This window comes from Perca fluviatilis, chromosome 16 (genome assembly GCF_010015445.1).
Source record: "Perca fluviatilis chromosome 16, GENO_Pfluv_1.0, whole genome shotgun sequence".
Classification (NCBI taxonomy): Eukaryota; Metazoa; Chordata; class Actinopteri; order Perciformes; family Percidae; genus Perca; species Perca fluviatilis.
The window spans coordinates 24,560,366-24,587,980 of record NC_053127.1 but is presented as its reverse complement, the minus strand read 5'-3'; the positions used below and the strand labels follow the sequence as shown (position 1 = coordinate 24,587,980).

Below are 27,615 nucleotides of genomic sequence, written 5' to 3'. Positions count from 1 at the left end.
TATTTGGAGTTATTAAGAAATGGGTCGGGAAAAAAAGACCTACTGTATGTTTTGGAATGTAGAAAAAGCAATACAAATGTGATTGCAAAAAAGCATTTTCTATTAAAGTATTTAAAAAATATATATATTTTGCAGTTTGGATGAAAAATAAAAACTATTCCCTCCCCATTTTATTCATGAAACAGCTGCTCCCGGACATGGTCCCGGAGAATCATTGACATATATAAATGAATGTCATAGGACCGCCTTCTCGTCAGAAACTACAATCCCAGAATGCCCTGCAGCATTGGCAGCATTTCTTGTCGACGTGGGAAGGGAGGGATTCGGACACAAACAAACGTCCACGGGTTTGATGTTGGGCTACGTTACAGATAACTGTGACATGTCAGGTGTATTTGATAGATAACTCCATGACATTTGAAACATGTGGCTCCAACCTGATGAGATTCTGCTGAAAAACGCGTTTAAATTATGGGTCACCGAGGAGGATAACGAGTACTTCGTACTGCAAAGGAGACGAGGTTACGGAGAAGGTGGAGGCGGTTTGACAGGTAACGTTAGCGGTTATGTTATTATCACCTCCTCGCATGTGTGGGACAGCCGCTGCGTCTTCGCCGAACCACGTTCAAACAAATGAGTTATTCACGGGTTTACTCGCCATACGTCTGCATAGCTGTGCTGTCTGTCGTGTATAGGGCGGGTGCTGTATCCTCGTCTACAGAACAAAAATCCTCATAGCAACAGGTAACGTTATTAAGCCAAGCCAAGTGTCAGAATTACTCGCGTCAGCAGATGCTGAACAGCTGGTTGATCTTGTTGACACGCCAGCTCGCAAGAGTAAAGGTCTCTTTATGTGTAGATGACGTCTCAAAAAATTGGGTTTGTTTATGGAGTTGACGAGGAGGTTACATGGGTAAAAGTCTTTCTGTCCACTAACTCAGTTAATTTCATATCCTGCTCTACCCAGTGCCTGTGGTTAGGTTACAGGATGTTCATAGGCCCAAACACTTTGAGCCATTATTGTGTCAGATTTAGACTCCAATCACAGTACCAGCAGACACAATCATGAAGGCTACTTTGGAGTAGCTATATTCTAAGAATATACAGATATATTACCCTTATATCCCTTAAGGGATTTGTACCTTTGTTTCTGTGCCCCACGGCTGTTCAGTCAGTTTGTGAATATTTGCACCACTTTCTCCCTGAGGCTAGAAATATAAGAGAAAATCTTTGCATTTATAATGCCACTATGACTGCAATGTCATGGACTGCTGCTCCCTGCCTGGGCAATACATGCGTCAGCGACTTTGTGGAGACATTCATGCGTAGTTGCGTTGTCATACTGTAATTTAGGTTATATTTTAGCATTGCTAAAATCAGATGCAACGTTTTTTAAAGCATGGAGAGGAGATAAAACCCTGACAGTGGTTTTTGCAGGCTGCAAACTACTGATTGTGTTGTTTTGTTTTTTATTATTGATCAATCTGTCAATTATTACCAGTAGTCCAAATCCCAATGTTATTGAATTTACAATGATATGAAGCCAAAAAGGGAAGGGAAACCTCACATGTGAATGTTTTGCATTTTTCCTTGTTAAATTAGTTAATTTCCTGTTGATCAACTAATTGATTCATCAACTAATCATTTCAGCCCAGATCTCAGATCTTTTGCAGAGCTGGTATTACAGCTTTCCCTGTTTGTTTTTTTTTGCTACAGAAATGTGAATAATGTATGTATACAAAATCACACACGTAAGGTATAATTGGCCAGCAATATTATTATCTGACACATTGATTAGATAATTTTAGATGACAAGTCTTGGCTAAGGAAAAGTCAATCATGGGTTGCACTACTCCATGTAGTTTATTATGAGTTTTATTTATTTACTTATATTGAACTGTTTGTATTATTTCCTTACTGGAAGCCAAATATCCCCTGATGGACAATAACTAACCCTAAACACACATTGTGTGCCAGTTTTAGGAAAGAGTGGTGCAGTATGCTCAAAGTAACTAGTTGAACTGTTAAAACCAAAAACAAATTGTGTGTGTGTGAACTCTTGAAAATAGTGGCACCCCCTTTTAAATCACGCAACATCAAGTGCACCCTCAGGTCCTCAGTTCCCACCATGCAGATGCAGACACAGCCTTGTGTTAACCACCTACTGTAACTGCATGACATTATTTACTGACTTGGATGTTTAAAAAAACATTGTTACCTGCCAGTATATAAAAGTAATGCTTGTAATACCACCAATGATTGTAACCTACACTTTCTAAGCACATGCCACAGTGGGGCCGCTGTAAGGTAATTACTAGATAATGAAAGTTAATGAATGGTGTTCTAGCTGAAGAGAAAATGAACAATGTCCTGATTGGCTGGTTTAATGATAGTGCAGGTTAAATACTACCTGGTGGTAGATGAAGCCTTCTCCAGCACAAGAGCCTTTTATGTCTGAAGTATCTTTTATGTGTTTATGTCTATGCTCTACTGTATGATGTTGTTCTACACCGGTTAAAATATTATAAATGATCTGTGTTTGATCCTTTGAATCCTTTACTCCTTGGCTGTTCACTAGTAGAACATATGTTCAGCTGGCAGGCTAGTATAATGCTGATGCAGTGCATTAGTGTGGTTTCACTGCAACCTTGTTAATTATTCATGGAGGGCATGTCAGAGAGAAGTTGTGGTAACAGATTTCGCTCATTTTAGTTTGGCTGCGGGTTAGGGATAGATCCTATTTCTACACTGTCAGTATGAGTATAAAGGCATAGTCATAGCGATCCAAGTATTAAAAAAAAAGATTGATTGACAGGTCTTTTGATAAACGACTAAATTAGCTGAACTTATTCATATTTTCTGATGCTGTCAGATGGTCGTTTATCAGTAAATGCAGCAGTTAAACAAACATTGATTTGTCAATAATAAAACAATGAAAGGTTTTATTGTCGCTCTTAGTTTCTTGAATATCATATCTGGTATTTATTTTTCTGATTTTCAAAGGGTTCACATGGCTGAAGATCATGTGTGACACTGGTGGTTAAAAATATTGTTGTACTGTATGTTACAGGCCTCCTTGTGGGAACTCTGGATACTGTGTTGGACTCCACATCCAAAGTTGCTCCCTACCGCATTCTACATCACACACCAGACTCACAAGTGTATTGGACCATAGCATGTGGTATGTAGCTGTATTTTCATCCTTTCCTGGAAAAATGTTCAATAGTGCTGTCAAATGATTAGGTTTGAAAAAAAGTTCAAGAGATTTTACAGTTAAAAAAACCAACAACCCAAACATGATATTTGACATGCTTTTTTTGGTATTTTTGTTGTCTCTTGGCTTTGGGTTAGGTGTCACCAAAGAGGAGATTGTTCAGCACTGGGATTGGCTGCAGCAGAACATCATGAGGACACTCTCTGTTTTTGACTCCAGCGAAGACATCACCAGCTTTGTACAGGGCAAGATTAGAGTAAGAACTTATTTTCATGCTATAAAATATTTTATATGATAAACATTACTCTATGACTAAACCTGGTTATTTGGAGTCGTTCTTCTGGCAACTTAGCGAATAAGTGTGCGTTTGTCACCAAGAGCAAAATCTACATTACACACAGTCCTTTTTCCATGGTTGATATAAAGATATTGATTCAAGCAGCTTCAAGGAAGATGATGCGCTGTAATGTTATCGCCCTCAGTCCGCAGTAACCCGTCAATGTTTAATGTGTTAGGGTCTTATCGCTGAGGAAGGGAAATCATCCCTGGTACTGGAGGAAGATCCGGAGAAGTTCCGAGAAGCACTTTTGAGGTTTGAGAAGTGGTTTGAGCTGCCACCGAAGGAAAAACTGGTCACATATTACTCATGCAGCTACTGGAGAGGCAAAGTGCCTTGCCAGGGCTGGCTGTACCTCAGCACAAACTTCCTCTGCTTCTATTCATACCTGCTGGGAGCTGAGGGTAAGCCATTTCTGTGACATTTATTAACATGAGCAGCCATTTTTTTCCCCTGATTGGTAGTAACAAAGACTTTTGCAGCTCCTAAAGGCCACCATAGTTGGCATTTATGGTCTAAATTGAACATTCTTTGAACATTTTTTCATTAGAAAATAGCTCCAGGTAATTACAGGTTCCATATTGTGAAAAACCATCATAACAGACCTAATCGTGGAGGCAGACTTGTAAAGCAGTGTGGATAAAGGATAGGGCTGGGCGATATGGAGAAAATCAAATATCACTATTTTTGACCAAATACCTCGATATCGATACCGCAACGATATTGTAGTGTTGACTAATGGTGCTTTCACAAAATATTTACACAATGAGATTTTTGATAAATATATCATCAGTAATGTGGATATCACTAAGTGGGTAAAGGCAAATAATAGAACAGTTACAACAGTCTGGTAAGTTCAGAAAATGACATCACTTTACTGTAATGCAGCCTTTAAAACCAGGAAAAGACAACACTTATGCCATATTACGATATTACGATATGCAAAATCTAAGACCATATCTAGTCTCATATCACGATATCGATATAATATTGATATATTGCCCAGCTCTAATAAAGGATAACACTGAATTTAATAATATCAAGTGACATTTTAAGATTTTTTTCTGTATCATCAATTCTTTATAATGGAACCATGAAATATGTTGTTGATTAAATGCATTTATACATTTAAATTATTGAGAAATTGGACTTACCCATTCATTCAAGATCCTTGTCCTTCCTACTGTGAGCCTTAATCACTAATTTAATTTGAATGTATTGTGATGACTCTGCAGTGAAGCTGATCATCTCCTGGGATGAGATCTGGAGGCTGGAGAAAACCTCTAACGTTATCCTGACTGAGAGCATCCATGTCTTGGCTCATGGGGAGGATCACTACTTCTCCATGCTGATGCACCTTAATGAAACATTTGTTATCATGGAACAGCTGGCTGACTACTCCATCAAGCGTCTTTTTGATAAAGAGGCCTTCCAGAGAGAGCCAGCGCTCTCCGACCCCATGCAAATTACCAAGAGGTACTGCCTGTCTGCTGCACTGCACAGCATGACATGATCCTTTTAGTGCTGGCTGCCAGATTGAAGAACCAGAGTAAACATAATGTCTGACTTATGTGGAAAAGCATTTGTGTTTGTGCTAACCTGCCTGGAGTGGCTGATAGGTCTTACAGTGACAGATATTTTAAAGTCAACTACTGTTGTTGTTTACTTTGACCATTCTGACTACTTCCTCATCCAGACTTACACTGTGTGAGTCTGGGTGATGTTCTTAGAAAACTCAAACGTGATCTTCTGCTCATGACGTTCTTTTCTGCTTTACTTCCCCCACAGAGGCCTCGAAGCGCATGCAAAGAGTGAGCAGTTCCGGACGTTTTTCAGGCTTCCCAAAGAGGAGAACCTGTTAGAGGTGCATGAGAGCTTCCTGTGGGTGCCCTTCAGCCATTTTAACACACTTGGCAAGATCTGTCTGTCTGAGAACTACCTGTGTTTCGCCAGCCAAGATGGAAGCCAATGCCATGTCATCATTCCAATGAGAGAGGTAAAGTGAGATTGTTAAAACTGGAAACTAGATTGTTAAAAACACTGCCAATAACGTCTCAAATAGCACCTTGCATACTAATGAATCTGTGGTCTGCCAACCTTGCCTTCTTCCAGGTTATTAATGTTGAGAAGTCAGACTCCAGCAGCAGGGCTTTAACGGTGTGTGTGCGTGGCAAGAAGGCGCTGCGTTTCGCCGAGGTGCGGGACTATCAGCGGCTTGCCAACACGATCCGTAGCAAGTGTGGGATTAGTGCCAGCCCTCAGCACTCTGCATCTTCAGAGGTAACGTGTTTTAACCCTTGTTTTCTTTGTGCCGCGTTGTACTCTTTACTTAGAGTTAGCAGTGCTTTCTGGCATTAACACATGATATGCATTTATGACTAAGGCCATACGAGGCACGTGCCAGTCCCTCATCAATCACTTCGAGGACAACCCAGAGGACGTAACACTGATGGTAGGACAGAAAGACAGCAGCAAGGCTGTAAGCACCGAGGCTCTCATGACTGTTTTCCACCCCCAGGATGTTGAAAACCTAGACCCCAAAATGGTAAATATCAAAGTTTCTTTCAAATTAAACATTAACGCTTGTTTTCAGCAGCATGTGATTGTAATGCAGCAGAACCTTCTTACGCTCTGCAGGATTGGGGTTATCTAATCAATTCTGAGGTGGACATAGATAAAAATGAAGCATGCATCTGTTTAGATATACAACCAGTTTTAACAGTGTTGCAGAGCAATTAGAATAACACTCTGGTGTGTGCTACATGTGCGTGACAGCTTAAAGAAAAGATGAAGGAACAGTCTTGGAACATCCATTTTTCCGAATATGGACGTGGCACGAGTATGTTCTTCACCAGGAAGACACGAGACCTGATTGTTCGTGGTGTTCCTGAGGCCTTGAGAGGAGAGCTGTGGATGCTTTTTTCAGGTATTTATACGGCAGACATTACTGCGTGTACAGTAAGGTATATGCAGTCTCAGTGATTTGTTAACGAAGGCTTGCATGATTGAAAATACTAAAGTTCTTACTTAACATAAATAATTAAGTAAAACATGCTAGGAGTGGGAGCATCTGTGCAGCATCTGTTTTTGGACTGACTGTGGTTCTGCCTCTGTAGGAGCTGTGAACGACATGGCCACTCATCCCGGCTATTACACTGATCTGGTTGAACAGTCTCTGGGCACAAGCACTTTGGCGACAGATGAGATCGAGAGAGACTTACACCGCTCTCTGCCAGAGCACCCTGCCTTTCAGAGTGACACAGGAATCTCAGCTCTACGCAGAGTCCTCACTGCCTATGCATACAGGAACCCTAAAATTGGCTATTGCCAGGTACTTAGATTTGTTGTTTATAGCTGGTAGAAATGCCCTGATCGACTCTGATTACAAACCCTCAGAAGGCCTTGAAGCCTTGACTAAAATACAGGAACCGTCATTAGCTAATTACGGTATGTAGCCAGACGTTTGTTATCACAGAAAATATATGATGAATATAAAAAAATACATGCACACAAAAACGGTTTTGTGCATTTGCTTCCATGATCGTTCTTTATCACTTCATTTGTTGCGGTAATTTATGTGAGATTATCCTTTTGTTTTTGCTCTTTTAAGGTGAGGTGACAGTTATGGTACAGAGTCACACTTTAACAAAAACTTTGAACCCTTAACAGTTTTAAACCCCTATGTCCTTTACTGTGATTGGTCATGACATTGAGGAGTGCAGCAACTCTGAAAAGCAGAGGTGATTTAAAAAAACAAGGCCACAGGTGATCTAAAACAACTGAAATCAGGCACTGATTCTCTGAAAAACGTATATTTGCGACACCCACACATTTATACTGACCTCCTCCCTGCAGTCAACCTTATTCTTACAACTAAAGTAGTCTGTTTTTTTTATAAATCCTTTTTTCTTGTCCAGGCCATGAACATTCTCACGTCAGTTCTCCTGCTCTACGCGAAAGAAGAGGAGGCTTTCTGGCTCTTAGTGGCTGTCTGTGAGAGGATGCTGCCGGATTACTTTAACCGTAGAATTATTGGTGAGAAGGGATGCAATTTTCATCGTGTTTCTGCTGGTAATTTTGGGACATAACATTTGAATGCTTTCAGGACTGAAGTTGCACTGTGAAATGTTACCAATCTTTCTTCAGGTGCTTTGGTTGACCAGGCGGTGTTCGAGGACCTGATTCGAGAAAACCTCCCCCAGCTGGTGGAGCACATGACAGACCTGAGTTTCTTCTCGTCCGTGTCCTTGTCCTGGTTCCTCACTCTCTTCATCAGTGTCCTGCCCATAGAGAGCGCTGTAAACGTGGTGGACTGTTTTTTCTACGACGGCATAAAAGCCATTCTGCAGCTCGGCCTGGCAGTGCTGGACTACAACATGGAGGCTCTGATCAGCTGCCACGACGATGCAGAGGCCGTCACCATCCTCAACAAGTCTGTGTGAATACAAACAAAGCGGGACTGATTATGTTTTAAACATTACGGTCTTAATGATTGTCTTTCTTTCTCTGATGGTGTTATTTCAGATTCTTTGACAGTGTGACCAACAAAGACAGCCCATTGCCTCCAACAGTGCAGCAAGCTTCAGTGAGCAATAACGATAAAGCATCCCACTTTAATGTGGATATCAGTGAACTGATCAAAGAGGCCTACGAGGTACAACATGTTTGTGTGTTTTATTCAGCGATCTCTGTGTTGTGGTTGATTTTAACAAATTGTGCTTTATTTTTAGAAATATGGAAATATCCGTTCAGAGGAAGTCGAGAGTTCACGGAAAAGAAACAAACTGCATGTGATCCAGACACTGGAGGATACAACCAAACAAAATGTGGTAGGTAGCCGTTGAGTGTACAGTAGTTAGTGAACTTGCATTGTTACTGTGGTATTAAGGATTTAGTCATATCTTTTTTCAGATCCGGGTGGTGACCCAAGAAGTCAGATTCAGTGCCTCACATCTTGACAGGCTTTATAACTTGTTCAAAGTGAGTCAAATGCATGATGCAGTATCTTCAGTGTCATCATACAAAAATGTCAACAGTTGTAATAAAAAAATGAGAAGTGGACACGTTACATTTTTCTTTGTTTTCTTTTTGCAGAGGCAGCATTTCCTCTGCTGCTACTGGACAATGAAGAGTCCAGCTCTGCTCCATCATGACCCCAGCCTGGCCTATTTGGAGCAGTACCAGTTGGGTTTCCAACAGTTCAGCATGCTCTTCTCCCTGCTGGAGCCCTGGGCTTTCTGCAACCCCAAGAGCACCCTTTCTCTCTGGATCTTCCGCCTGATAGATGAGAACCAGGATGGCCTCGTCAACTTTAAAGAGTTCTGCTGTGCCCTTGGTAAGTTCACTCGCTCTCTGCTCTTCACTAACCGCAGCCGTTAACCTTAGTATCCCCACTGCTATAATTTCTACTTTCTTCTCCCGCAGATACTTTGTACAGTGGATCGTTCACAAATAAGCTGAAATTCCTCTTCAAGCTGCACCTGCCACCAGGTGAGTGATGAACAATTGAAAAAGCCAAAAATCAAGAAAATCAAAATGAAAAAAGATTAACATTTCTCATGTGACAACTCCTAACCCATGTTGTGGTAGTAACCACCACCTGTCTCATATAAACTAAAAAATAGATTTGTGTTTCAACCTCTGTCCTCTCTCACAACATATCTACAGTGAGGATATACTCCTGCAGGTTCAAAGTTCAAGCGCAGCAAGTGTTTTCAGACTGGATCCTTATCATTCTCTAGATTCGACCTAACATGAGAGAAATAACCCAACAGCAGCAGACAGAATCAGCCTAAAGTAAAACACAAGGTCAGATGACCATCAGGGTCTGTTGGGCTTGAAAATGTAGGAGTTGTCATTTAAATAATCTAGCTAATAACTCAGCATTTGTTGAGTGAGCACATTGCCCGGGGGTAGAAACTGTCATTGAATGTGTGGCTCTTTTTTGTCAATGTGGCAGTGCGTGCTTGAGGGCAGGGGTAAGAATAGTCTATGTTGGGTGAAAGAACTTTACCATGGCAACGATGGGTGTAAGGAGCTGTAGGGGCATTTTGCAGTGGACGAGTATCTCCCTGAGGAGGATCTGTGATGAGGATGAATTGCTGAAATTACAGCTGACAGCTTAGCAGCAGAAGGGCACTGAGTCACCGTTTGTGATGTGCCAGGCCAGTGAACATCAAGCAGCAAAGCTTGTTTTGTGTCTCGTGTAGAGTGTGTGATGCTTCAGCACCAAGGACAGGTCCCTAGTACTGAACCCTCACAGACTTTAATCCACGTCACCTGTGACATCACTGTAAGTGTCTAAATGCAGGATGGTGTGAGGGCTCCAAACACTCTCTGATAAGTGGAAGGCTTATAGTGAAGAAGGGAAATGAGGCTTATATTTCAGTATGGAGTTTAATGGAGTGGACAGTTTGTTGTTTGCTTCTTGTGTAGAAGTAAAAGAGGTTTTTTGGACCGAATCAAAATAGTTGATGTCACCATGGCTACCATCATTAGACAAACAACTACACATGCATTTAGTTTTTGGTTTTTATGATGCAAGAATCCGCTGTCATCACCTGTTTTTGACATCACATCGCTATGCATTGTGGGTGTTTCCCTCATGCAAAGTCGGCAGAGTTGTTGACTTTCGGAAAGTGTGCAGGGAGCTGAAAAAGTAAACCACAGTGACCTTAAACACTCGAAACACAGCCCTGAGCCCAGGAGCGGGGCCAAACACTCCATTGATCAAGGAAATGCAATCATGTGCTATTTAGAGCTGAGAGTCTGCAGGTTTTTCAGTCCAAACACAAATATAGCAGCTGTATTCAGCAACTTCAATGACTACACAGTTACATCATCTGTGTCCTGATTGGTTGAAGGGACAACAAAATGTCTTGTTGTACCTTGAACGTATAGCTACAAATGGGAGTGCTCAGAATGTTAACATCAGGATTGCACTTACTATTGACAATTGTAAATCTGTGGAACGTGAACAAGTCAACAAATGGCAAATGGACTATTACATTACACTGCATCTGGTGTGCAAGTCAAAATTTTGTGTATATGTTTTCACAGCTGATCATTAGTTATCTGTGTGCAAAGGGGATCATGTGCTGTATCGCTAACCCGAGGGAAAGGTCAAATTCTGAAGATAATAAAAATTGGCAGATAATCAATAGTTTCATTTTCATCTGCCCTTTAGATTTTAAATAAGATTTTAGATTTTAGGTGGAAATTTAAGCCGGAGTCTGGCAAGTGAGGAAAGGTCACCAAAATCATTAAAGGTGCAGTAGGTAAGACTTATAAAACTAACTTTCTGTCATATTTGCTGAAACTGACTCTATGTTCCAGTATAACTACATGAAGCAGGTAATTAGAAAAAAAATCTGGCTCCTCTGGCACCACCTACAGCCTGTAGTGCGATTTGCAAAAATCCACAGCTCCCTGTTCAGATTCATGGCCAGGGGGGTGTCTAACTGCGTGTCAATCACTGCTCATGCACACACATTCATTCTCCCTTGTGGGGGGAGAGCTCAGGAGACCGTTTTGGGCTTTAGCAGAAAGGGGGGAGAGACTGAGAAGTTGTTGATGTTAAAATTTTAGTCCTGGATCTTCCCAATCCTACCTACAGCACCTTTTAAGGTTCATTCTGTTTGGTTCCTGATTATCAGCAACAGATTTCATGTCACAGACGCACAGAACGACTAACCAACATGGCAATCCTCCAGCTGTGCCGTTATGCTGCACGGAGCTATCAGGCACATATAATGACACTGCTGACTTGTGAGGGTTATTGTGTAATCCAGCAGTGCAAACTGACATGCATCCATGAACACAAACACAGAGTCCTTGGTGGAGGTTGGAGCATATAAGTAAAGCAAGTAAGATGCAATATTTTTCAAGATTGCTAGATGGGGTTACAGTAGATTGTATAAACTGATAAGGGGGTGTATATGGATATCTATGTTTTCTTTAATCAAATTCTTTAACACATTTCATTTACATTGCTCATGTGTAGGATTGGGCATCGAGAACCGATTCCTACTCGGAATCGTGTCAAAAATTACGATTCCATCGGAATCATTTCTTTATTGGAATCGTTTGGAGGATTTGGTTTCAAATCTGATCATGGGTTCCAAATTTAATATGCGCAAGTTGTGGTTTCCGTAGCAGCCAGGCGCTTGTTGTGTTGCAGCCTTGGAGCACAGTAAGCGGTGCTCCAGTCTGGCTTTATTTTGCATTGAAAAAGCTGTAAAACTGCAACCCACCATTGAATCAAAATAAAACTTTCCTCTTATTTGTGAAAATAAGCATGTGACCCGTTTCAACTCCACCCCTCAAAGAATCGTAATCGAGAATCAATAAGAACCCGAATCGAAAGGAAGAATCGGAATTGGAATCAGAATTGTAAAAATCCAAACGATGCCCAACCCTACTCATGTGTATCCTCTATCACCGCTGTCTCTTCATCTTTCCTCTCAGTGCACTAACAGTTGGTATCTTTTAGCTTTTACAGGTAGTCCTTTGCACATAAAGGAACAAAGAATCCAGCACTTTACTCCAGTGCCTGAAGACTCTTCTCACTTGAGTAGACTCGCTGGTTAGCCTCTTTACTCTTCTTTTCTTTTAAAACTTAAATTTCACCTTCACGTTTTCCTACGGTGGCCATGAAGGGGAAAGCAAAGTGTTTTGCAATTTGCTGTTGTGTTTTCTGTTGTGTCGTTGCGCTTTGCCCTTCAGGGCCTCCGTACTTTCCTCCTATATTCTGTCATAATGTTGTGTCTTGATTTACTTGAATTTATTTGTTTTTGAAGCATTTCTCTATACAGTTTGTTCACATGCTGCTTCTATATTTCAGCATTTGATCTACCAGAAGATGGTGTGATAAGGAAAAGCCCTGAAAGAGGTAGGATTTCACCCATTTGATCATAAACACTCCATGGCTATATAAAATAAACTGTAAATGTCTTAGTTTTGTGTGATTATTGTTTTGAGTGTGTGTATGAAATTAACAGGTAGAGGAAAAGTGGACCTGCAGGCCTATCTGAAACAATGGCAAAACGAAATACTTAAGAAAGAGGAAACCATCAAGGACCTACCCCGAATTAATCAGGTAATTCAACCCATGTTGTGTTTATTGCCTGAAGACACCATTTTCTATCTGAAGTGGCAAAAAGAAATGTAACTTCACATTTGTACAATAAAACAGCCTATTTGATATGTCAAATTATGAATGAAGGTACAACATGAGCTTCTTATTTTTTTTTCTATCTCAGACTCAGTTCATCCAGTTCTCCAAGACCCTGTACAACATTTTTCATGGCGACCCAGAGGAGGAGTCGCTGTACCAAGCCGTGGCCCACGTAACCAGCCTTCTCCTGAGGATGGAAGAGGTGGGACGGAGGCTGCATGAGTCGAGCAGCCCGCCCGAGTCCACAAAACCTGCCAACACTGCTGCTGCGGGGTCTTCAACCCAAGAAGCTTCTACTACCCCAGAGAACTCCGACACCTCCAGCTCCTGCAACAGTCAGGATGCAGGGCCCGACCTCACAGAGCTGGATTGGTCGTTTTCGTTTGAGCAGGTCCTGGCTTCTCTGCTCAACGAGCCGACCATAGTCCGCTTCTTTGAAAGGCCTGTCGACATTCAGACTAAACTGGGACAAGCTAGGGTTGCCCAGCTGAAGCTAAAGGCAAATAAGTGAAAGGAAACATTAGTGAATTGATACTTTGCTTCTAATTCAAACCCAGAAATCACCATGAATTTCCTTTCTCTACTTGGATGGGGCAGCAGTTTTTTTGCAAGGCACACAGTGAAATTACTGCTAAAGTGGTATCATAAATGAAAAGGAGATCAGATTTTAAAATCTGGTGTGTGTGTGTGTGTGTGTGTGTGTGTGTGTGTGTGTGTGTGTGTGTGTGTGTGTGTGTGTGTGTGTGTGTGTGTCTGTGTGTTTTTTGTGTGTCTGTGTGTGTGTCTGTGTGTGTGTGTGTCTGTGTGTCTGTGTCTGTGTGTCTGTGTCTGTGTGTCTGTGTCTGTGTGTCTGTGTCTGTGTGTCTTCGATGTTCAGGCAGATGATGATCAGCAACGATGGCTAATGAAATAAGTCACTTTAAGACACAAGCACTGTTGTTACAGTCCACTGACCAACACCTTCAGTGCATTTTCATGTTAGGCCTTGTTGCATACTGTAAGCTGTCGTTCCTCAAATCTGATTATGCATTAGGGTTATTCATTCTCTTATGTAGCCTCAGATTTTTCGGATTTTATGGAAATTTTGTTTGACACATTTGTTTCCCTTTTATGCCATGGAGCACAACCGGTATAGTTTTGTATTGTGCATGGGACATACAGTACTGTCTCCTATATTTAGAAACATGACAGAAGAGTTTGTCCTTCCGTCTGTCTCTGATGTCATGCTGAGGTTCAAATCCATAACAAATGACATGAACAAGGTTAGGAAGATTCTCCCTCTGGATATCTTGATATATTTTGTTTTTGCAGATAACTAATCACTGCGATAGTGAAACAAACTGTAAATGCTAATGTGTCCCGTGACTTCAGTGTCTCCTGTTCTTAGGCAACATTAGTGTTATTCTGTAAATGTCAATTTATTGTGAGAAAACACCAGCATTCCAGTTGGAGACAGAATAAACAGTAGTACAGTGAGTAAGGACAAGCAGTAGTGTTGTCCTTGAAAGCCATACATTGATTTCAGAGGTTATCTGAGTGAGGATGTCAGATACATTTAATTGAGAGCAAGAAAGATTCAGTTATGGTATTATACATTTGCAATAACACACGAGAGGATGCTGTCTGTACTGCCACACATTTGTCTCGTTCCTCCAACAGCAGCACATGCAGTAACATATTTTAGCATGACTTCAAGTATGTCATACTGGAAACTATGGTCTGTCAAGGTAAAATAGCTTGAATTTATTAGTGCTGCTGCAGGGAAATCTGCATCCGCTTCAGAAATGTGCAGCGTGTTATCTTCAGAGTGTGATTGGTTGATGTACTGTTCGCTTATGTGCGTCTTACAGTATTTGTAGGATGTTCTCTAGTATAAGTGCAGCATTTTGTACATAAAGATCAGTTTAATAGTCGTTTATTGTATTATGAGGCTTAAGACATGGAGCTTTTGAAGGACATTTTGTTTTATCAAATCTCAGGGTGCAATTTGTGTAAAATAATAAGGAGAAAAGGGATATTTTATTCAACCTGGGATATATAAAGTATATCATATATAGCTTACAAATGTCTGTAACATTAAAATATAGAGCATGTGTAGCATAGTTACAGGATTCGCCACATTATGCTAGCTTTCAATGAACAGCAACTATTACTGCTCGCTACAGAAAGCCAGATTTGACTTTCAGTATTTCAGTTTCCTTTTTATCTGTGCAATTTCTGCTTCTTTTTGTTTTTGCTTCTATCTCAGTGAATCATTTGCACAGTTGTTGAAGATTCATACTTTGTTAGATATGCCCGTATCTCGGCCAGATCTCAAAGGCGTTGGATTCAAAAAGGTCATGACTGCTATAGCTGCAGCTTGTCATCTCAAGGGGCCATATTCATAGAGCTTTATCTCTGCTTGTCTAGGGGGGAAACGTGTTTTAGAAGCTGTTAAAGCGCAAGTGCAATTCTGTGTCCTATATTTGTCTTTATTTTGCCATTTGCTGTTTCACTTAAGATTTAAGGTCCAATCTGAAATGTATTTCATTTTGTAATTATTGGGTTAATTGATATATAGATTGTTTAAGTGAGTTCTACATACTCTTTGAAAATAAGCTTTTTGCAAACACCCATTACTCATTCAATCTGAATAGACAAATTTCTCACTGATGACTAATAATAATAATAATTAGTATAATAATACTAATACTAATTCTATTAGTAATTCATTAGAAGTGTTAGAATATTAAAATACACCCCATTCATCTTTGATGTGTCACTGCTTAAATCCAAAGCTCGATCTGTGGTTTCAGGCTAGTACCTAAAGCCATAATGAAACTACTGAAGTGGCAGAGTTTCAACAGGAGAGCTCAGAAACCTTTCAAAACAGCAACTCTATTTCCATTATTTAAAACAATCATCTCTGACCATGGTCTGACCATTTCAGTATGGGTGTTCCCTGGCAGTTTCATGCTGCATTTCTAACGTCTCTGAATGTCATGAAATTATTATTATTATTATTATTATTATTATTATTATTATTAAATGCAAATTACAACCTCTTGTAATCTTTCTGTGAGGGTTCTGAGTTCATTTTATGTTATTGCTTAGTCTATTTCTGACTATTTGATAACATCTTTAAGATTAGAAATTTTGGCTCTCAAGAATTCATTTGTTGGGCTTTATAGAGAAAGACATGTAGAAAAGTGGTTAAGACAAAACAAACCTTGTGATGCCCACTAATGTCCAAACTATTTCTTTAGGCATAGTTTTTGGAAAAAGTCCCCTAAGATGATGTTTTCTAGCTCCAAATAGCCAGTGGTTTCGGCTTGGTGGGGATATAAATGAAAGGAGATACTTTGTTGGAACAGAGGAAGGAAAATCTGATTTTGGAAATCTTCATCCCTCTGGCATGCTGTCAGATTTGCCATTAAGCATCTGAGTGTATAAAGTAGGCATGGATACTTCTCCAGCTCCTGCATCAATATATGATTAATCAAGTCCTTAGATGTGCAAGTGTAGTCTACAGCTGGTATAGCCTGTAGCTTTTGATCAAAAGCTTGTTTTGCAAAATATGCGAAGCACAGATATTTCTGTTTACCTGCTTGATTATGATTTATTTATTTTGTATCTCCATTCAAAGGTATCAGAATAAAGAGTGACGATTCTATGAATAATATGTTCTTGGTCATTCTGAGTGTTACCTGAAGCACCTTAGATCTACACACACCAACATTACTTGAAATGTGACTTTTGACGTGTTAATGGCTACTTATTTCTGTGTGTTTTAAGGGTCAGAAGCTTCTGCCTGTTTGCGTTGTCTGTCAGTAAGTCATGTTTATATTTGTCTATATGCATACAATATAGGGATAGTTAGTAAGATTGAATGTATAATAAATATAGTTATTGATGGATAATCACTCTGCATTGTTGTAACACCTCTAGTTTGACAATCAAAGGGCTAAGTAAAAATTCCTTTTGGAAAACATCATTTTTAAAATGTCTCAACAAAGGAAGGATTGGGGAGTCTATGTACAATGAGGGGCCTATTAGCCATTTCATAATCTGTCCATAGATAAATTTAGGGTCCATAGATAGATTTAGGGATACTACCGGTAATATCATTATCTTCGACAATATCTGAAATAAATTCTATCCAGCTACATATATGTTTACCTGTTTAATGAAATCCGTAGCATGTCCATATTCACGCAGTAGCCTAATATTAGCTTTTGCTCAATGCTCAAGAATAGTAGCCTATGTTCAGTATTACAACAGCTGCCTGTTGTGGCCCAAAACAACATTATGAAGCGGTACAGTGACCAACACATTAAAGTTGTGTATCAGACAGCTAAACAATGAGCTGAAACTTGCTTTAAAACTCCATAAAGCCGAGGAGAGCTGCAGATTCAGGTTAAAATTCTCCTTAGGTTCATCACTACGAGCAACTTCTATCACATTACACATTATTTTTACACTGTCAATTGATACAAGGAAGCAATGACTCAATACATGTGTATTGTATCTGTCATAGTCATGAGAGAAGGTCCAAACGTCACCCACAGGTGTGGAAATTATTCGCCCCTCCCTCCCAACAACAGCTGATTCCCCCCACCACCAACAAACAATACATATCTAAAGTCCCTGGAATTTTTCCTGTCCAGATCTGGGCCCACAAAAGCCTTAAAAGGGTCACATCTCATATGGTGCCCCAGCCTACAGTAAGAATAACCATTTTAATGGAAAATCCTGACATTAGGTTATAATGGTTATGTTATAATGCATTTTGAAGAGCATAGTTTCACAGCCAGTCAATAAGACCTTTAAAAGCTTTTTTAAAAATCACTGCGCTTGGTGATATACATAAAACTACATTGATATTACTTGTTTACTTCCTGGCTTTTCACACCACATGTGCAGTATGTGGGAGTAGGATGAAAATGCATTAGAATTCAACTTTTTTGAAAACCAGACATTCTTATTTTCCACATTGGAGCATGTAGACAGAGCAAAATTAAATATGGTGCTACCATGTACTAGAGACCAAGCTTTAATGTTTTGGGGAAAGAGAAGCACAAATCCTTTTTCTCCATTAGTGGGTCATATTTTGACTAAAAAGCAGGGCACTTATAGTCTGTCTGCTCACTGGTGACATAGCCGGTTACACTTTACTTTAAGTTTTCAACATAAGAGTGACATGACACTGTCATGAACGTGTCATAAAACATTATAAACAAGGTTTATGACATAACACCTTTTTTGTAAGTGTCCTTCGGTTTTGTCATGACAAGTTAGGGTTAGGGTTAGAGTTCATGTGTCATGACGGTGTCATGTGAGTGTCATGTGAGTGTCATGTGTTCATGACAGTGTAATGTCCCTCTTATGTAGAAAACCTTAAGTAAAGTGTTACCGAATAGCCTCTTCATGGCATGACAAACACATAGAACCATACAGGCCCACAATATATCTTATTAATAGTGAAATGTCCCTCTGTTAACTCGTCCGAGAGCTTGCACTCTGTCTGTCTGATTTACGAGTAGTGTGACTCGGTGACGGATGGTCTCTGCTTATCACTCATACTACTGGCTCAGAGATTTGGTTGCATATGGTTGTAACCCAGAGTTCACAACCTTCACCCCTATCACCTGTTCAATTTTCAGCCTTGTCCTGTCAAGAGAGATCAGGTTGCTCTGGCAGTTTGAGTGTTCTTATCTTAGTTCATAACACAAGTAAAAGCCAATGGAGAGCTTAAGCATTTTTTCCAAGTTCTCACAGGCAAACTGTCCTATCTGACCAGACTACCACCGTTTTGCACCATGATTGATATTTTAATCATACATGTCACTGGCCTTGGTTAAACCAATGATAATAAAATTATGCTGGTGCTTTTAAATTAAAAATTTCTCAGACACACTTGTAAAACAAAATAAAATGAAAACCTACAATTAGTTTGAATAACAAACAAAGCTTCATCACCAGGGCCACACGGAATCTGCGGATGCAGAATTCTGCCGAATTGTCTGTAGATTTTCCGCAGATTTTAAACAAATTTTAAAAATGTAAAATAAAACTCAGAATGTTAAAACATCTCCACCCCAAGCAGAAAAAAGTCTGCTAAATTCTATAGATTTTTAATCTGGATTACTGCTGAAAACTGTAAAAAACGTTTGGGTCTGTTCCTCACACAGAGCCAACAACTTTTTATAGTATTTGCCTGAATGAATGAAACCATTGCGGTTGTTAATCAGCTGCAGGGCAGATGACACAGTGCACCATACGCAATAAACTTTCTCTGTCTTTATTTGGGCTAAATTGTTATCAACAACTTTTTATTGTTGCTGATGCAGGAATTAAAACTTTTGGTTCCCTACCCCCCATTTCCCTTCTTACCCCACAATATCCTGCAAGTGTGCATTAGAGCTATTTATAGCAGCAGTGAGGAGCTCTTTGAAGCAGAGCTCTCACCAGTGTATGATGGTATGTGTTTTGGTAACGGGTCCATCCACACCACACTCTGTGTGTGCAATTTTGCTGCAGCTGCTGGAAACCAAGTAGTTAAAATGGCAGCTTCAGGCAGAAAATAGCAAGGCTGCATATATACACTTGGCAAATCGAACCGTAGCAGTGATTGCACAACACAGTTACACAAATCTTACAAACCCTCTATTTATTACATAATGCCATTGAATTATGATGTTTATTTAATATGAGTGATCACAAATTAACGCTTCTCCTACATGCTTGGTGGGTCTATGTACAATGAGGGGCCTTTTAGCCATCTCTTAGTCCATAGATGTAGAGAAATGTGTAAAATGTAATTTTGGGTCTAGGGAAACTACCAGTAATATCACGTTATTATATGTTATATACGCTACAATAATAGAAATAGATTCCATCCAGCTAATAGATATGTTAACCTGTATTATGAAATCAGTAACAGGTCCATGATCATGCAATAATATTATCTTTAGCTTGATGCTTAACAATGTGTTCAATACATTAAACTTGCAATTACTTTCTGCAATCGGTAACCTGACCGCTCGATGCCACTAAATCCTACACACTCAATCTTTAAGGCCGTAGTAGCTCAGTCCATAGGGACTTGGCCTAGGTAGTCTCGTATTGCCAGACCTATCTTCAATGCGCTGCAAAGGAAGGTCTGGCCCTTCCACATAACATGAAAAACATGCTCTGGTTTATTGGCATTTCTTTTAACCAATCACAATTGTCTTGGGTGGCGCTAAGCTCCGGCGCAGCGAGAGTGGCTCTTCAAAATGGTCTCGGGAATACACTCCTTTACAGAGGCGGAGTGGGACCAAAACATCTACTGGGAGATTACATTAAAGTTAAATATGCAAAGAAACGTAAGAATTACAAAGCATTAGGTCTACGTATCACTAATAAAGACATGTAAATATTGTTTTTCCTTTATAACAGTATAATTTTAAGAATAATGTATTCAATACATTTACTAAATACAAAATAGAAAGGTAAAAGTTTTCCTATGCATTGTGCTGCATGGAAAGCTTCACTCAAGAGACAGAAGAACTAATTCCCAATCTGTGTTTATGCTATTGAACACTTCCTCACTGCCCAGAAGCCATCAGTCCCCACCTGGGTCTCGGTCATGGTGCAACAATAAATGTAGATAAACATGAACACTAAATTAACCATACAAAACTAAAACCCAGATAACATAAATGCACACCCAAAACATTAACTGAGCATTATTAAAGTGCCCATATTATGAAAAAATCACTTATTCTGGGATTTGGGGTGTTATTTTATGTCCCTGGCCCTGCAGATTTTGAACAGCTCACCCGGAGACTGAAGGCAGAAGACATTCAGAAACCCGTATCTCACTCAAAACAGCATGGATGTTTTATTTTTTTTTTCAAGTTTGTATGAGTGTGGAAACACCAGAGACACAAAATAACAGAAAAAGTGTTTTTCATAATATGGGCACTTGCTATTTTCAGCCTGTAACGTTGCTCAGAGTTTCCAGTAATGTTGCTCGATCCGACTGGAGTTTAAAGTTAACTTAAAGAAAGCAGAAAATGAGGGACATCCGACAGAACGTCTGGTGGCACCATAACTATTCCGTAAATAAACCGTCGTAAATAAAGACTATGGTTTACATTATTCTTGTCTTGAGCTATAGCAGATTAAAATAAGACACTGTTTGGATGTAGTCCAGAAGCATGTGATTTATAACTAATACATATTTGCAAGCATTTTTTGATGGTGATGTAAATTGTTCAGCTCATGTGACATTATCTTTTGAATAAACTCATGACACTTAATCTCAAACAACGAAGTTTTTCAATCAAGTGGAGCTTAATTTATTTATTTATTTTTAAATTGTGAATAGGCCCAGTGAATGAATCTCAACTCTCCTCTGGTAGCTCATGTTGATCGCTAAAAACTGTTATTTATTTATATATATTTCAAGTCTACATCTAGCCTACTTAAATGATTAAAATGTGTATAACGAGGTGACAGTGCAAACCAAACTGTGCAGACTAAAACATTTGACGTCCAGAAACTTGAAATCTAGGTGTCACAAATATTAAATTTACATTTGATGAATTAATGCTGTGATAAACACTGAAATATCAGCCATCTTATAAGAGCTAATGGGAATACTAACATAGTCTGGCTCTAACACTGTGACATTTGCTGAGCTGCAGGATAAATAATTCATTTTTATGACAGTTTTTATTACTGTCACCAACTTGCCTCCAGCAGTGGGTATGTTGTTGAAAAGCTGTATGTGAGTAGAAGAAATATGGCCAGAGTATATCTGTGACATTTCTATGACAGGTGAGAAAGAAATGGATGTTATTTTTGGCCTCTCGATGATCACTATAGATCTGATATCTGACTTGACATGAATATTGACAGAACACTCCTTTGCTTAACATCAGTTTAATCAAATTACACAGTCACACAATAATAATTAAGTATAACAGTTGAATGTTTGGGTATCAACATATCTACCTTTTGTAAAAAACCCAAATAGGCATGCATTTATTGGCCATAGTTTGGTTGATAAAAGCAAATGTTAAATTGAAAAACTTGTCCTTAGAGTGAAGTAATGGATTGTGCATTCTCCACAAACAGTACAGTAACATTGCAATAAAAGCTGGAGCTTGTGTCTCCCAAACATTTCACATATTCAAACTGCAGTGAGAGGTTCAATTCTGTCTACAACAGCTTTTTGCTTTTGATTTGGCATAATTTCCGTATCTCACAGTTTTAGTAAGTAAATTGATTGTAAACAAAACAATTCTCAAGTTATCTGCATCCTTATCACACACAGGTATGGAAGTCCATTAATGTCAAAACTACTGAGCGAGTGCAAAACAAATTTGAATATTCATTAATCTGCAAGTCAAAACTTCAGAAAATGCAAGAGCAGATGTGTAGACAGAATGTTTTTTGAGTACAAACAAGTCATTGTGGGCGTAGTTGATGATTTCATACCCCAAGGTGAATTAATTAAGTTGTGATTTATTAACTGTAATCTGTTTTGTGTTCATTCAATAGTTTTGTCCCAAATAGCGTTTCATACATATGTTTTCATAGGCTATGGTCTGCTGTTCCTGAGTCTTGAATAAAAACACAGAAAGTCCCTAGATCTTCAGGTCATCCAGCCTGCTCTTGTTATTGCTGTACTTGCTTGACTGACTGTTTCTGCGTTGATTTTCAATGGGCAACTCAAAGACAGGGCTGGAGATTTTCCTCTCCTTCACATCATCTCCCTCTGCTTTACCTTTTCTCTCCACAGCCATATTGTCTCTGTTCTGCTTGTAAACCACTTTGCTGTTGTAGGCAGAGTTTGGCTCTGCCATGCTGTACTTTGAATCTGTGGGGAAAGGTTCAGGCACTGCAGGATGACCAGCAAAGTAGTTATAGTTTGGGACATAGGGCATGACCGCCTCAGTTAGGGCCTCGGAGGCCACGCCTGCAGCCCGTGATCGTCTGTAACCAAGGCCCTGGTGACACTTAGTGAAACCTAGATGGTACATTTCCACTAGGTTGAGCAGCAGGGAGATGCAGGCCACGGCCAGCATGAAGAGGATGAAGATTGTCTTCTCAGTGGGTCGAGAGATGTAGCAGTTAACCACATTAGGGCAAGGCCAGCGGTCGCAGGTGTACATCGCCTTGAGCTCAAAACCATACAGGAAGTACTGAGCTACAATAAAGGCTACTTCAAATAGGGTCTTGAAAATTATGTTGAGGACGTAGGTTCGCAGCAGTGCGCCTTTCAAACGGACATGGCCCTGCTTGTCTTTAACTGGGGCCTTTTTTGCTTTGGTGCCAAGTACCTGCTGGTGTTTTTCACTGTGGATGTCAAGGTCCTTCTCTTTCTGCTTCTCCTTTTCCTCCATGCGGACCAGGTGAAGGATGTGGCCCAGATAAATGAGAGTTGGGGTGGAAACAAAGATGATCTGCATCACCCAGAAGCGGATGTGGGAAATAGGGAAGGTCTTGTCATAGCATACGTTCTGACAACCAGGCTGCTTGGTGTCGCACGTGAAGCCAGACAACTCGTCGCCCCACACCTTCTCAGCGGCCGATCCCAGCACTAGGATGCGGAAGATGAACAGCACTGTCAGCCAGACTTTGCCCACAACGGTGGAGTGTTCCTGGGCACTCTCCAGCAGCTTCCCCAATGAGTTCCAGTCCCCCATACTGACTCACAAATATAGACTCAGTTTTAGCGACAAAACAAGGAGAGACACCTGTAAGGAGAGGGAAGAAATGTATATTGTTTTGGATGAAATAAACACACAGTAATGCGGCAGACTCATGGCCTAGTCATTTAAACAGACTCAGGCCCTTCCTTTGACATGGTTTGTGTGGTTGTGAAAATGGTTTTCTATCTTTTCTTGTATCTTTTCTATCTTTCTGAACCTGCTAAAAATACACTACATACTAACATAGAGAAATTGAAATCAACGATAACTGATTTTCTTCTTTTTTGGTCTCATCTAAACTCCAGAGGGAAATATTTGGATATTTAGCAGATTAATGCTCCACTATGCTTGCTAGCTAGTTGCTAACTATGTGTGTCTGTGGTTTGGGTCTCGGAAGGAAGCATATAGAGGGTTTTCAAAGCCTTTTTTGTTGTTGCTTATTACAGTTGGCTGCTGCGTCCGATAACGATGCTGTGAAAGGTGAAAATGAACCTAATCACTAAAGTTGTGGGCTGTAAAACCAAAACTATCTGTTGAAAGAGGCTAATTTCTACATAGAGCTATGGGAATCTGCAAAATCGGATGATCATTTTCTGTGGGTGTGCTACTGCAAATGACCCCCTTCACATATATAGTCATTTGATCCATTGTCATTAAAAAAAGAATTATTCTAGCAACTTAAAAGAGAAATTTAGAAGCTATTATTGTTATTATCATTGTAAGTATTACTGTTATTATAATTATAATTATTATTATTATTATTGTTGCTGTTATTACTATTATTGTCATCACTGTTATTATTAGTTTCTTAATTATTATTATTATTTTAACTGATGTTATTTTTAAAGTCATTATCATCTTCTTGAGCAATTACATAATAATGAAAATATAATACAAAGGATATTAGTAATGAATGAGATGATAGTAGTCGTAATGGTGACAATAATGAGGATAGTGATACTGTTAGAAAAACAAATAACCAATACCCCAGAGGTGGAAATTATTAAATTAAATAATAAGGACAAAGATTGGGCTGATCAGATGGAGAGATTAAACTAACGAAAAGGGAAAAAAGAGAATAAAATTATTATTACTCATCATCAAATACAGTGTCTGGTGTTTTTATGCACGCACAATACCTGTGTCACACACACCTAAATGTGGGAACCATTAATTCAATCAAGTGTTTTAATGTCTGTTAAATTTTAAATCTGATTCATCTTAATAATAATTTAAAGTGACAATCTACATATTTAAATTATAATCACATTCAATCAAGTAAGCACAAAAACTGTTTAGTTGCTATGCAATTTTCTTATGATATTCCTTGTATGCTTATCATTACAAATATGATTCGCTTTCTTCAATGGTCACCATACAACCAAAGGCTACTGTATGGAAGAGACTTATGGAAACACTGATTTATCATGAATCCATTGTTTGTATTCCCAATGGTTGTGTCCTGCATGCTGATAAAAAGGGCCAGGACACAGCTGACTGTCTGTGAGAGAAAGCCCTGGAGCAGGCTGGGGAGACCTTGTGACACAGGACCCAACAGTGCTCCCTGACTCCAGAATTAGGTTTCTAGCTTAGATTTCAGAGCCTATTAGTTACAACATAGCGAAAAATGTACTTTAAAAATAGTTGTACATGTCCTTTAGTGATCAGGAGTGGACATACTGTGAATCTTAACACCTGTTTGAAATACATTAAGATTGTCAAGGATCACTTAAAGGATCAACACTTTTCACACATTAGTAACTGTTGCAAGTACTTGCTGAGCCTTCATTCCCAAATTGATACTTAGATACAGTACAGGCCAAAGGTTTGGACACACCTTCTCATTCAATGCGTTTCCTTTTTATTTTCATGACTATTTACATTGTAGATTCTCACTGAAGGCATCAAAACTATGAATGAACACATATGGAATTATGTACTTTAAAAAAAAGTGTGAAATAACATGTCTTATATTTTAGATTCTTCAAAGTAGCCACCCTTTGCTTTTTTATTAATAAGGGAAAAAAATCCACTAATTAACCCTGACAAAGCACACCTGTGAAGTGAAAACCATTTCAGGTGACTACCTCATGAAGCTCATTGAGAGAACACCAAGGGTTTGCAGAGTTATCAAAAAAAGCAAAGGGTGGCTACTTTGAAGAATCTAAAATATAAGACATGTTTTCAGTTATTTCACACTTTTTTGTTAAGTACATAATTCCATATGTGTTCATTCATAGTTGTGATGCCTTCAGTGAGAATCTACAATGTAAGTAGTCATGAAAATAAAGAAACACATTGAATGAGAAGGTGTGTAGTGTAGTGTAGATGGCCAAATTAACTTCAGAACTGTATTAGGTTTTTTTCATTATTAAGTTAGACATTCAAAATAATTATCTTGGGTATCTTCATTAAGAAAAACATACCTGATAATGTTCATCTCCTACAGCAGTGCAGATCCAGAGTCAGCTGGAGCCTCTTTAGTTCACAGCGAGGCCATGTTCTCCTGAGCCACTGAGGAAACTGAATCGCCAAGATAAACTTTTAGATAGATTTCACTGAAGGCTCTATGATCCCGCCTGCTGCCCTCCCACTCTGAACTGATCAATGCCCAGTGTTCAACAAGCCACCACAACTAAACCCCTGTCTGGTATCTTTGCGAGCACAGATGAAAACATTCTTGTAGAAAAGTATAAGAGGTGTTCCTGTTCAAATGAGTGGCAGCTCAAGAGTCCAGTGAGGATGAACGTTAGTATTTTTTACAAGTCAGTGTAAAAAGACTTTGATTGTAATTATACTTCATGGTGGGACTGGCTTGTGTTGTCTGGAGGGATACGATGTATGGATTACCGTTACCTCAGTGCTGCATTGAGCGTTACTGCTTGTTGAGTGACCGATAGCTTTATGCATAATGGTTATGTGTACAGAGAAAGACATAGAGACTTGATCCTGTTCTTTAAACTGTCATCTGGAAGTTCTTTATTCTTTGTGTCGACTCAAAGTTTACTTACAGCATCATGTTGTTGTGGTGCAGACCACAGAAACTAAGTACATTTATTCATGCACTGTACTTAAGTTAATTTTTGAAGTGCTTGTCTTGTACTTTATTTAGTAGTAGTTACTTAGTAGCAAGTATTTCCACCTTATTTACTTAATACTCTAACTTCACTATATTTCACAGGGAAATATTACATTTATTTGATAGCTGTCGACATGATCAGCTGTAAAATGTGTGGCATTGTTACAGATTAGACTGTGAAAATCTACATAAATAAGATACATTTGCTACATCTTAAAATGCTGCTGATATTTGATTGCATCAGTAACAAAAAGAAAATATTCTGTAATATACTGTACACAATAATATATTACTCTGTCAGGAATCCTGAGTACCTTTGCTTATGTTACTTCAGCCCATTATGATAATGCTTCTGTACTTTAACTTAAGTAAAATTAAGTTAAATTTTGAATGCAGGACTTTAATTTGTAATTTTGTATTTTTTTTTTTTTTACATTATCTTCTTCCACTTTTAGCTCCCTTATATATATATATATATATATATATATATATATATATATATATATATATATATATATATATATATATATATATATATTTCCGCCATTGCCACACAACATCGCAGTTGATCAGTGACAACTTTTGCCATCAAAGCCAGATCATCGCCATACATAAATTATCTTATACACAAGATGACTACTGCTGATTAATGAAAACTCTGATCAGTGTTGTAGCTGACGTCTCTGACCCAATAACTGTCTAATTTGCTATAAAAATCATCATCAAAATCAGCCTCCTTCTGATGAATTTTTATAAACTAACTTTTCTAATCCATACAACAGAATGTGAGTGGGTGGGACTGAGATGTCCCAGGAACAACATGTCACAACTTTTGCTCACACAGTCACCACTAACGCTCATCACAGATAGGAATGAAAGACTGGAGGATTTTTTTTTTTTTGCTACAGTGCTGCCAATATGCTTCTCGTCAATCAGAACTCTATAGATGGTGTGTGTCGACACGTCCCATAAAAGACAAGTGCCCTCATGCCAGGTCATGGCAGATCCAGCTGTCCGCGGGGTCAAACATTGCCACCCACACACTTTACATGGTCAGGCTATTGTTAACCTAAAAGCCTGCTCTCTGGCCTTCAGAAGGAGCTTAAGAATAACTTCATCAGCCTC

At 39.2% G+C, this 27,615-nt stretch overlaps 2 protein-coding genes across 3 annotated transcripts; one reads left to right on the top strand and one right to left on the bottom strand.

Moving 5' to 3' along the window:
- Positions 1-424: 424 nt before the first annotated feature.
- tbc1d8b (TBC1 domain family member 8B) lies at positions 425-16,387 on the top strand. 2 transcript variants are annotated; one of them, XM_039777502.1, is made up of 21 exons: positions 425-551; positions 3,071-3,181; positions 3,352-3,470; positions 3,730-3,955; positions 4,787-5,027; positions 5,340-5,547; positions 5,664-5,831; positions 5,935-6,096; positions 6,327-6,477; positions 6,668-6,882; positions 7,469-7,586; positions 7,698-7,983; positions 8,076-8,205; positions 8,282-8,380; positions 8,463-8,531; positions 8,646-8,886; positions 8,976-9,041; positions 12,043-12,135; positions 12,394-12,441; positions 12,551-12,648; positions 12,812-16,387. In XM_039777502.1, the coding sequence occupies exons 1-21, from the start codon at positions 425-427 to the stop codon at positions 13,235-13,237; spliced, it is 3,402 nt and encodes a 1,133-aa protein (XP_039633436.1). In that variant the 3' UTR covers positions 13,238-16,387. The 2 variants fall into 2 exon arrangements, with proteins under 2 accessions (XP_039633436.1, XP_039633437.1); XM_039777503.1 differs by lacking the exon at positions 12,043-12,135.
- Positions 16,388-21,594: 5,207 nt separating this feature from the next.
- On the bottom strand, positions 21,595-25,984 carry gja2 (gap junction protein, alpha 2). Its single transcript, XM_039776655.1, has 2 exons — positions 25,838-25,984; positions 21,595-23,456 (listed from the first exon to the last, which is right to left on the bottom strand). Exon 2 carries the CDS (start codon positions 23,403-23,405, stop codon positions 22,344-22,346), a length of 1,062 nt encoding a protein of 353 aa, XP_039632589.1. The 5' UTR covers positions 23,406-23,456; positions 25,838-25,984; the 3' UTR covers positions 21,595-22,343.
- Positions 25,985-27,615: the final 1,631 nt, after the last annotated feature.

What these genes read in the sequence shown, in the direction of transcription:
- gja2 (XM_039776655.1), bottom strand. Translation starts at nt 23,405, where the DNA reads ATGGGGGACTGGAACTCATTGGGGAAGCTGCTGGAGAGTGCCCAGGAA.
- tbc1d8b (XM_039777502.1), top strand. Translation starts at nt 425, where the DNA reads ATGTGGCTCCAACCTGATGAGATTCTGCTGAAAAACGCGTTTAAATTA. An exon ending in AGGTGGAGGCGGTTTGACAG is followed by an intron (nt 552 to 3,070) that starts GTAACGTTAGCG and finishes TGTATGTTACAG; the next exon opens with GCCTCCTTGTGGGAACTCTG. An exon ending in GTATTGGACCATAGCATGTG is followed by an intron (nt 3,182 to 3,351) that starts GTATGTAGCTGT and finishes GCTTTGGGTTAG; the next exon opens with GTGTCACCAAAGAGGAGATT.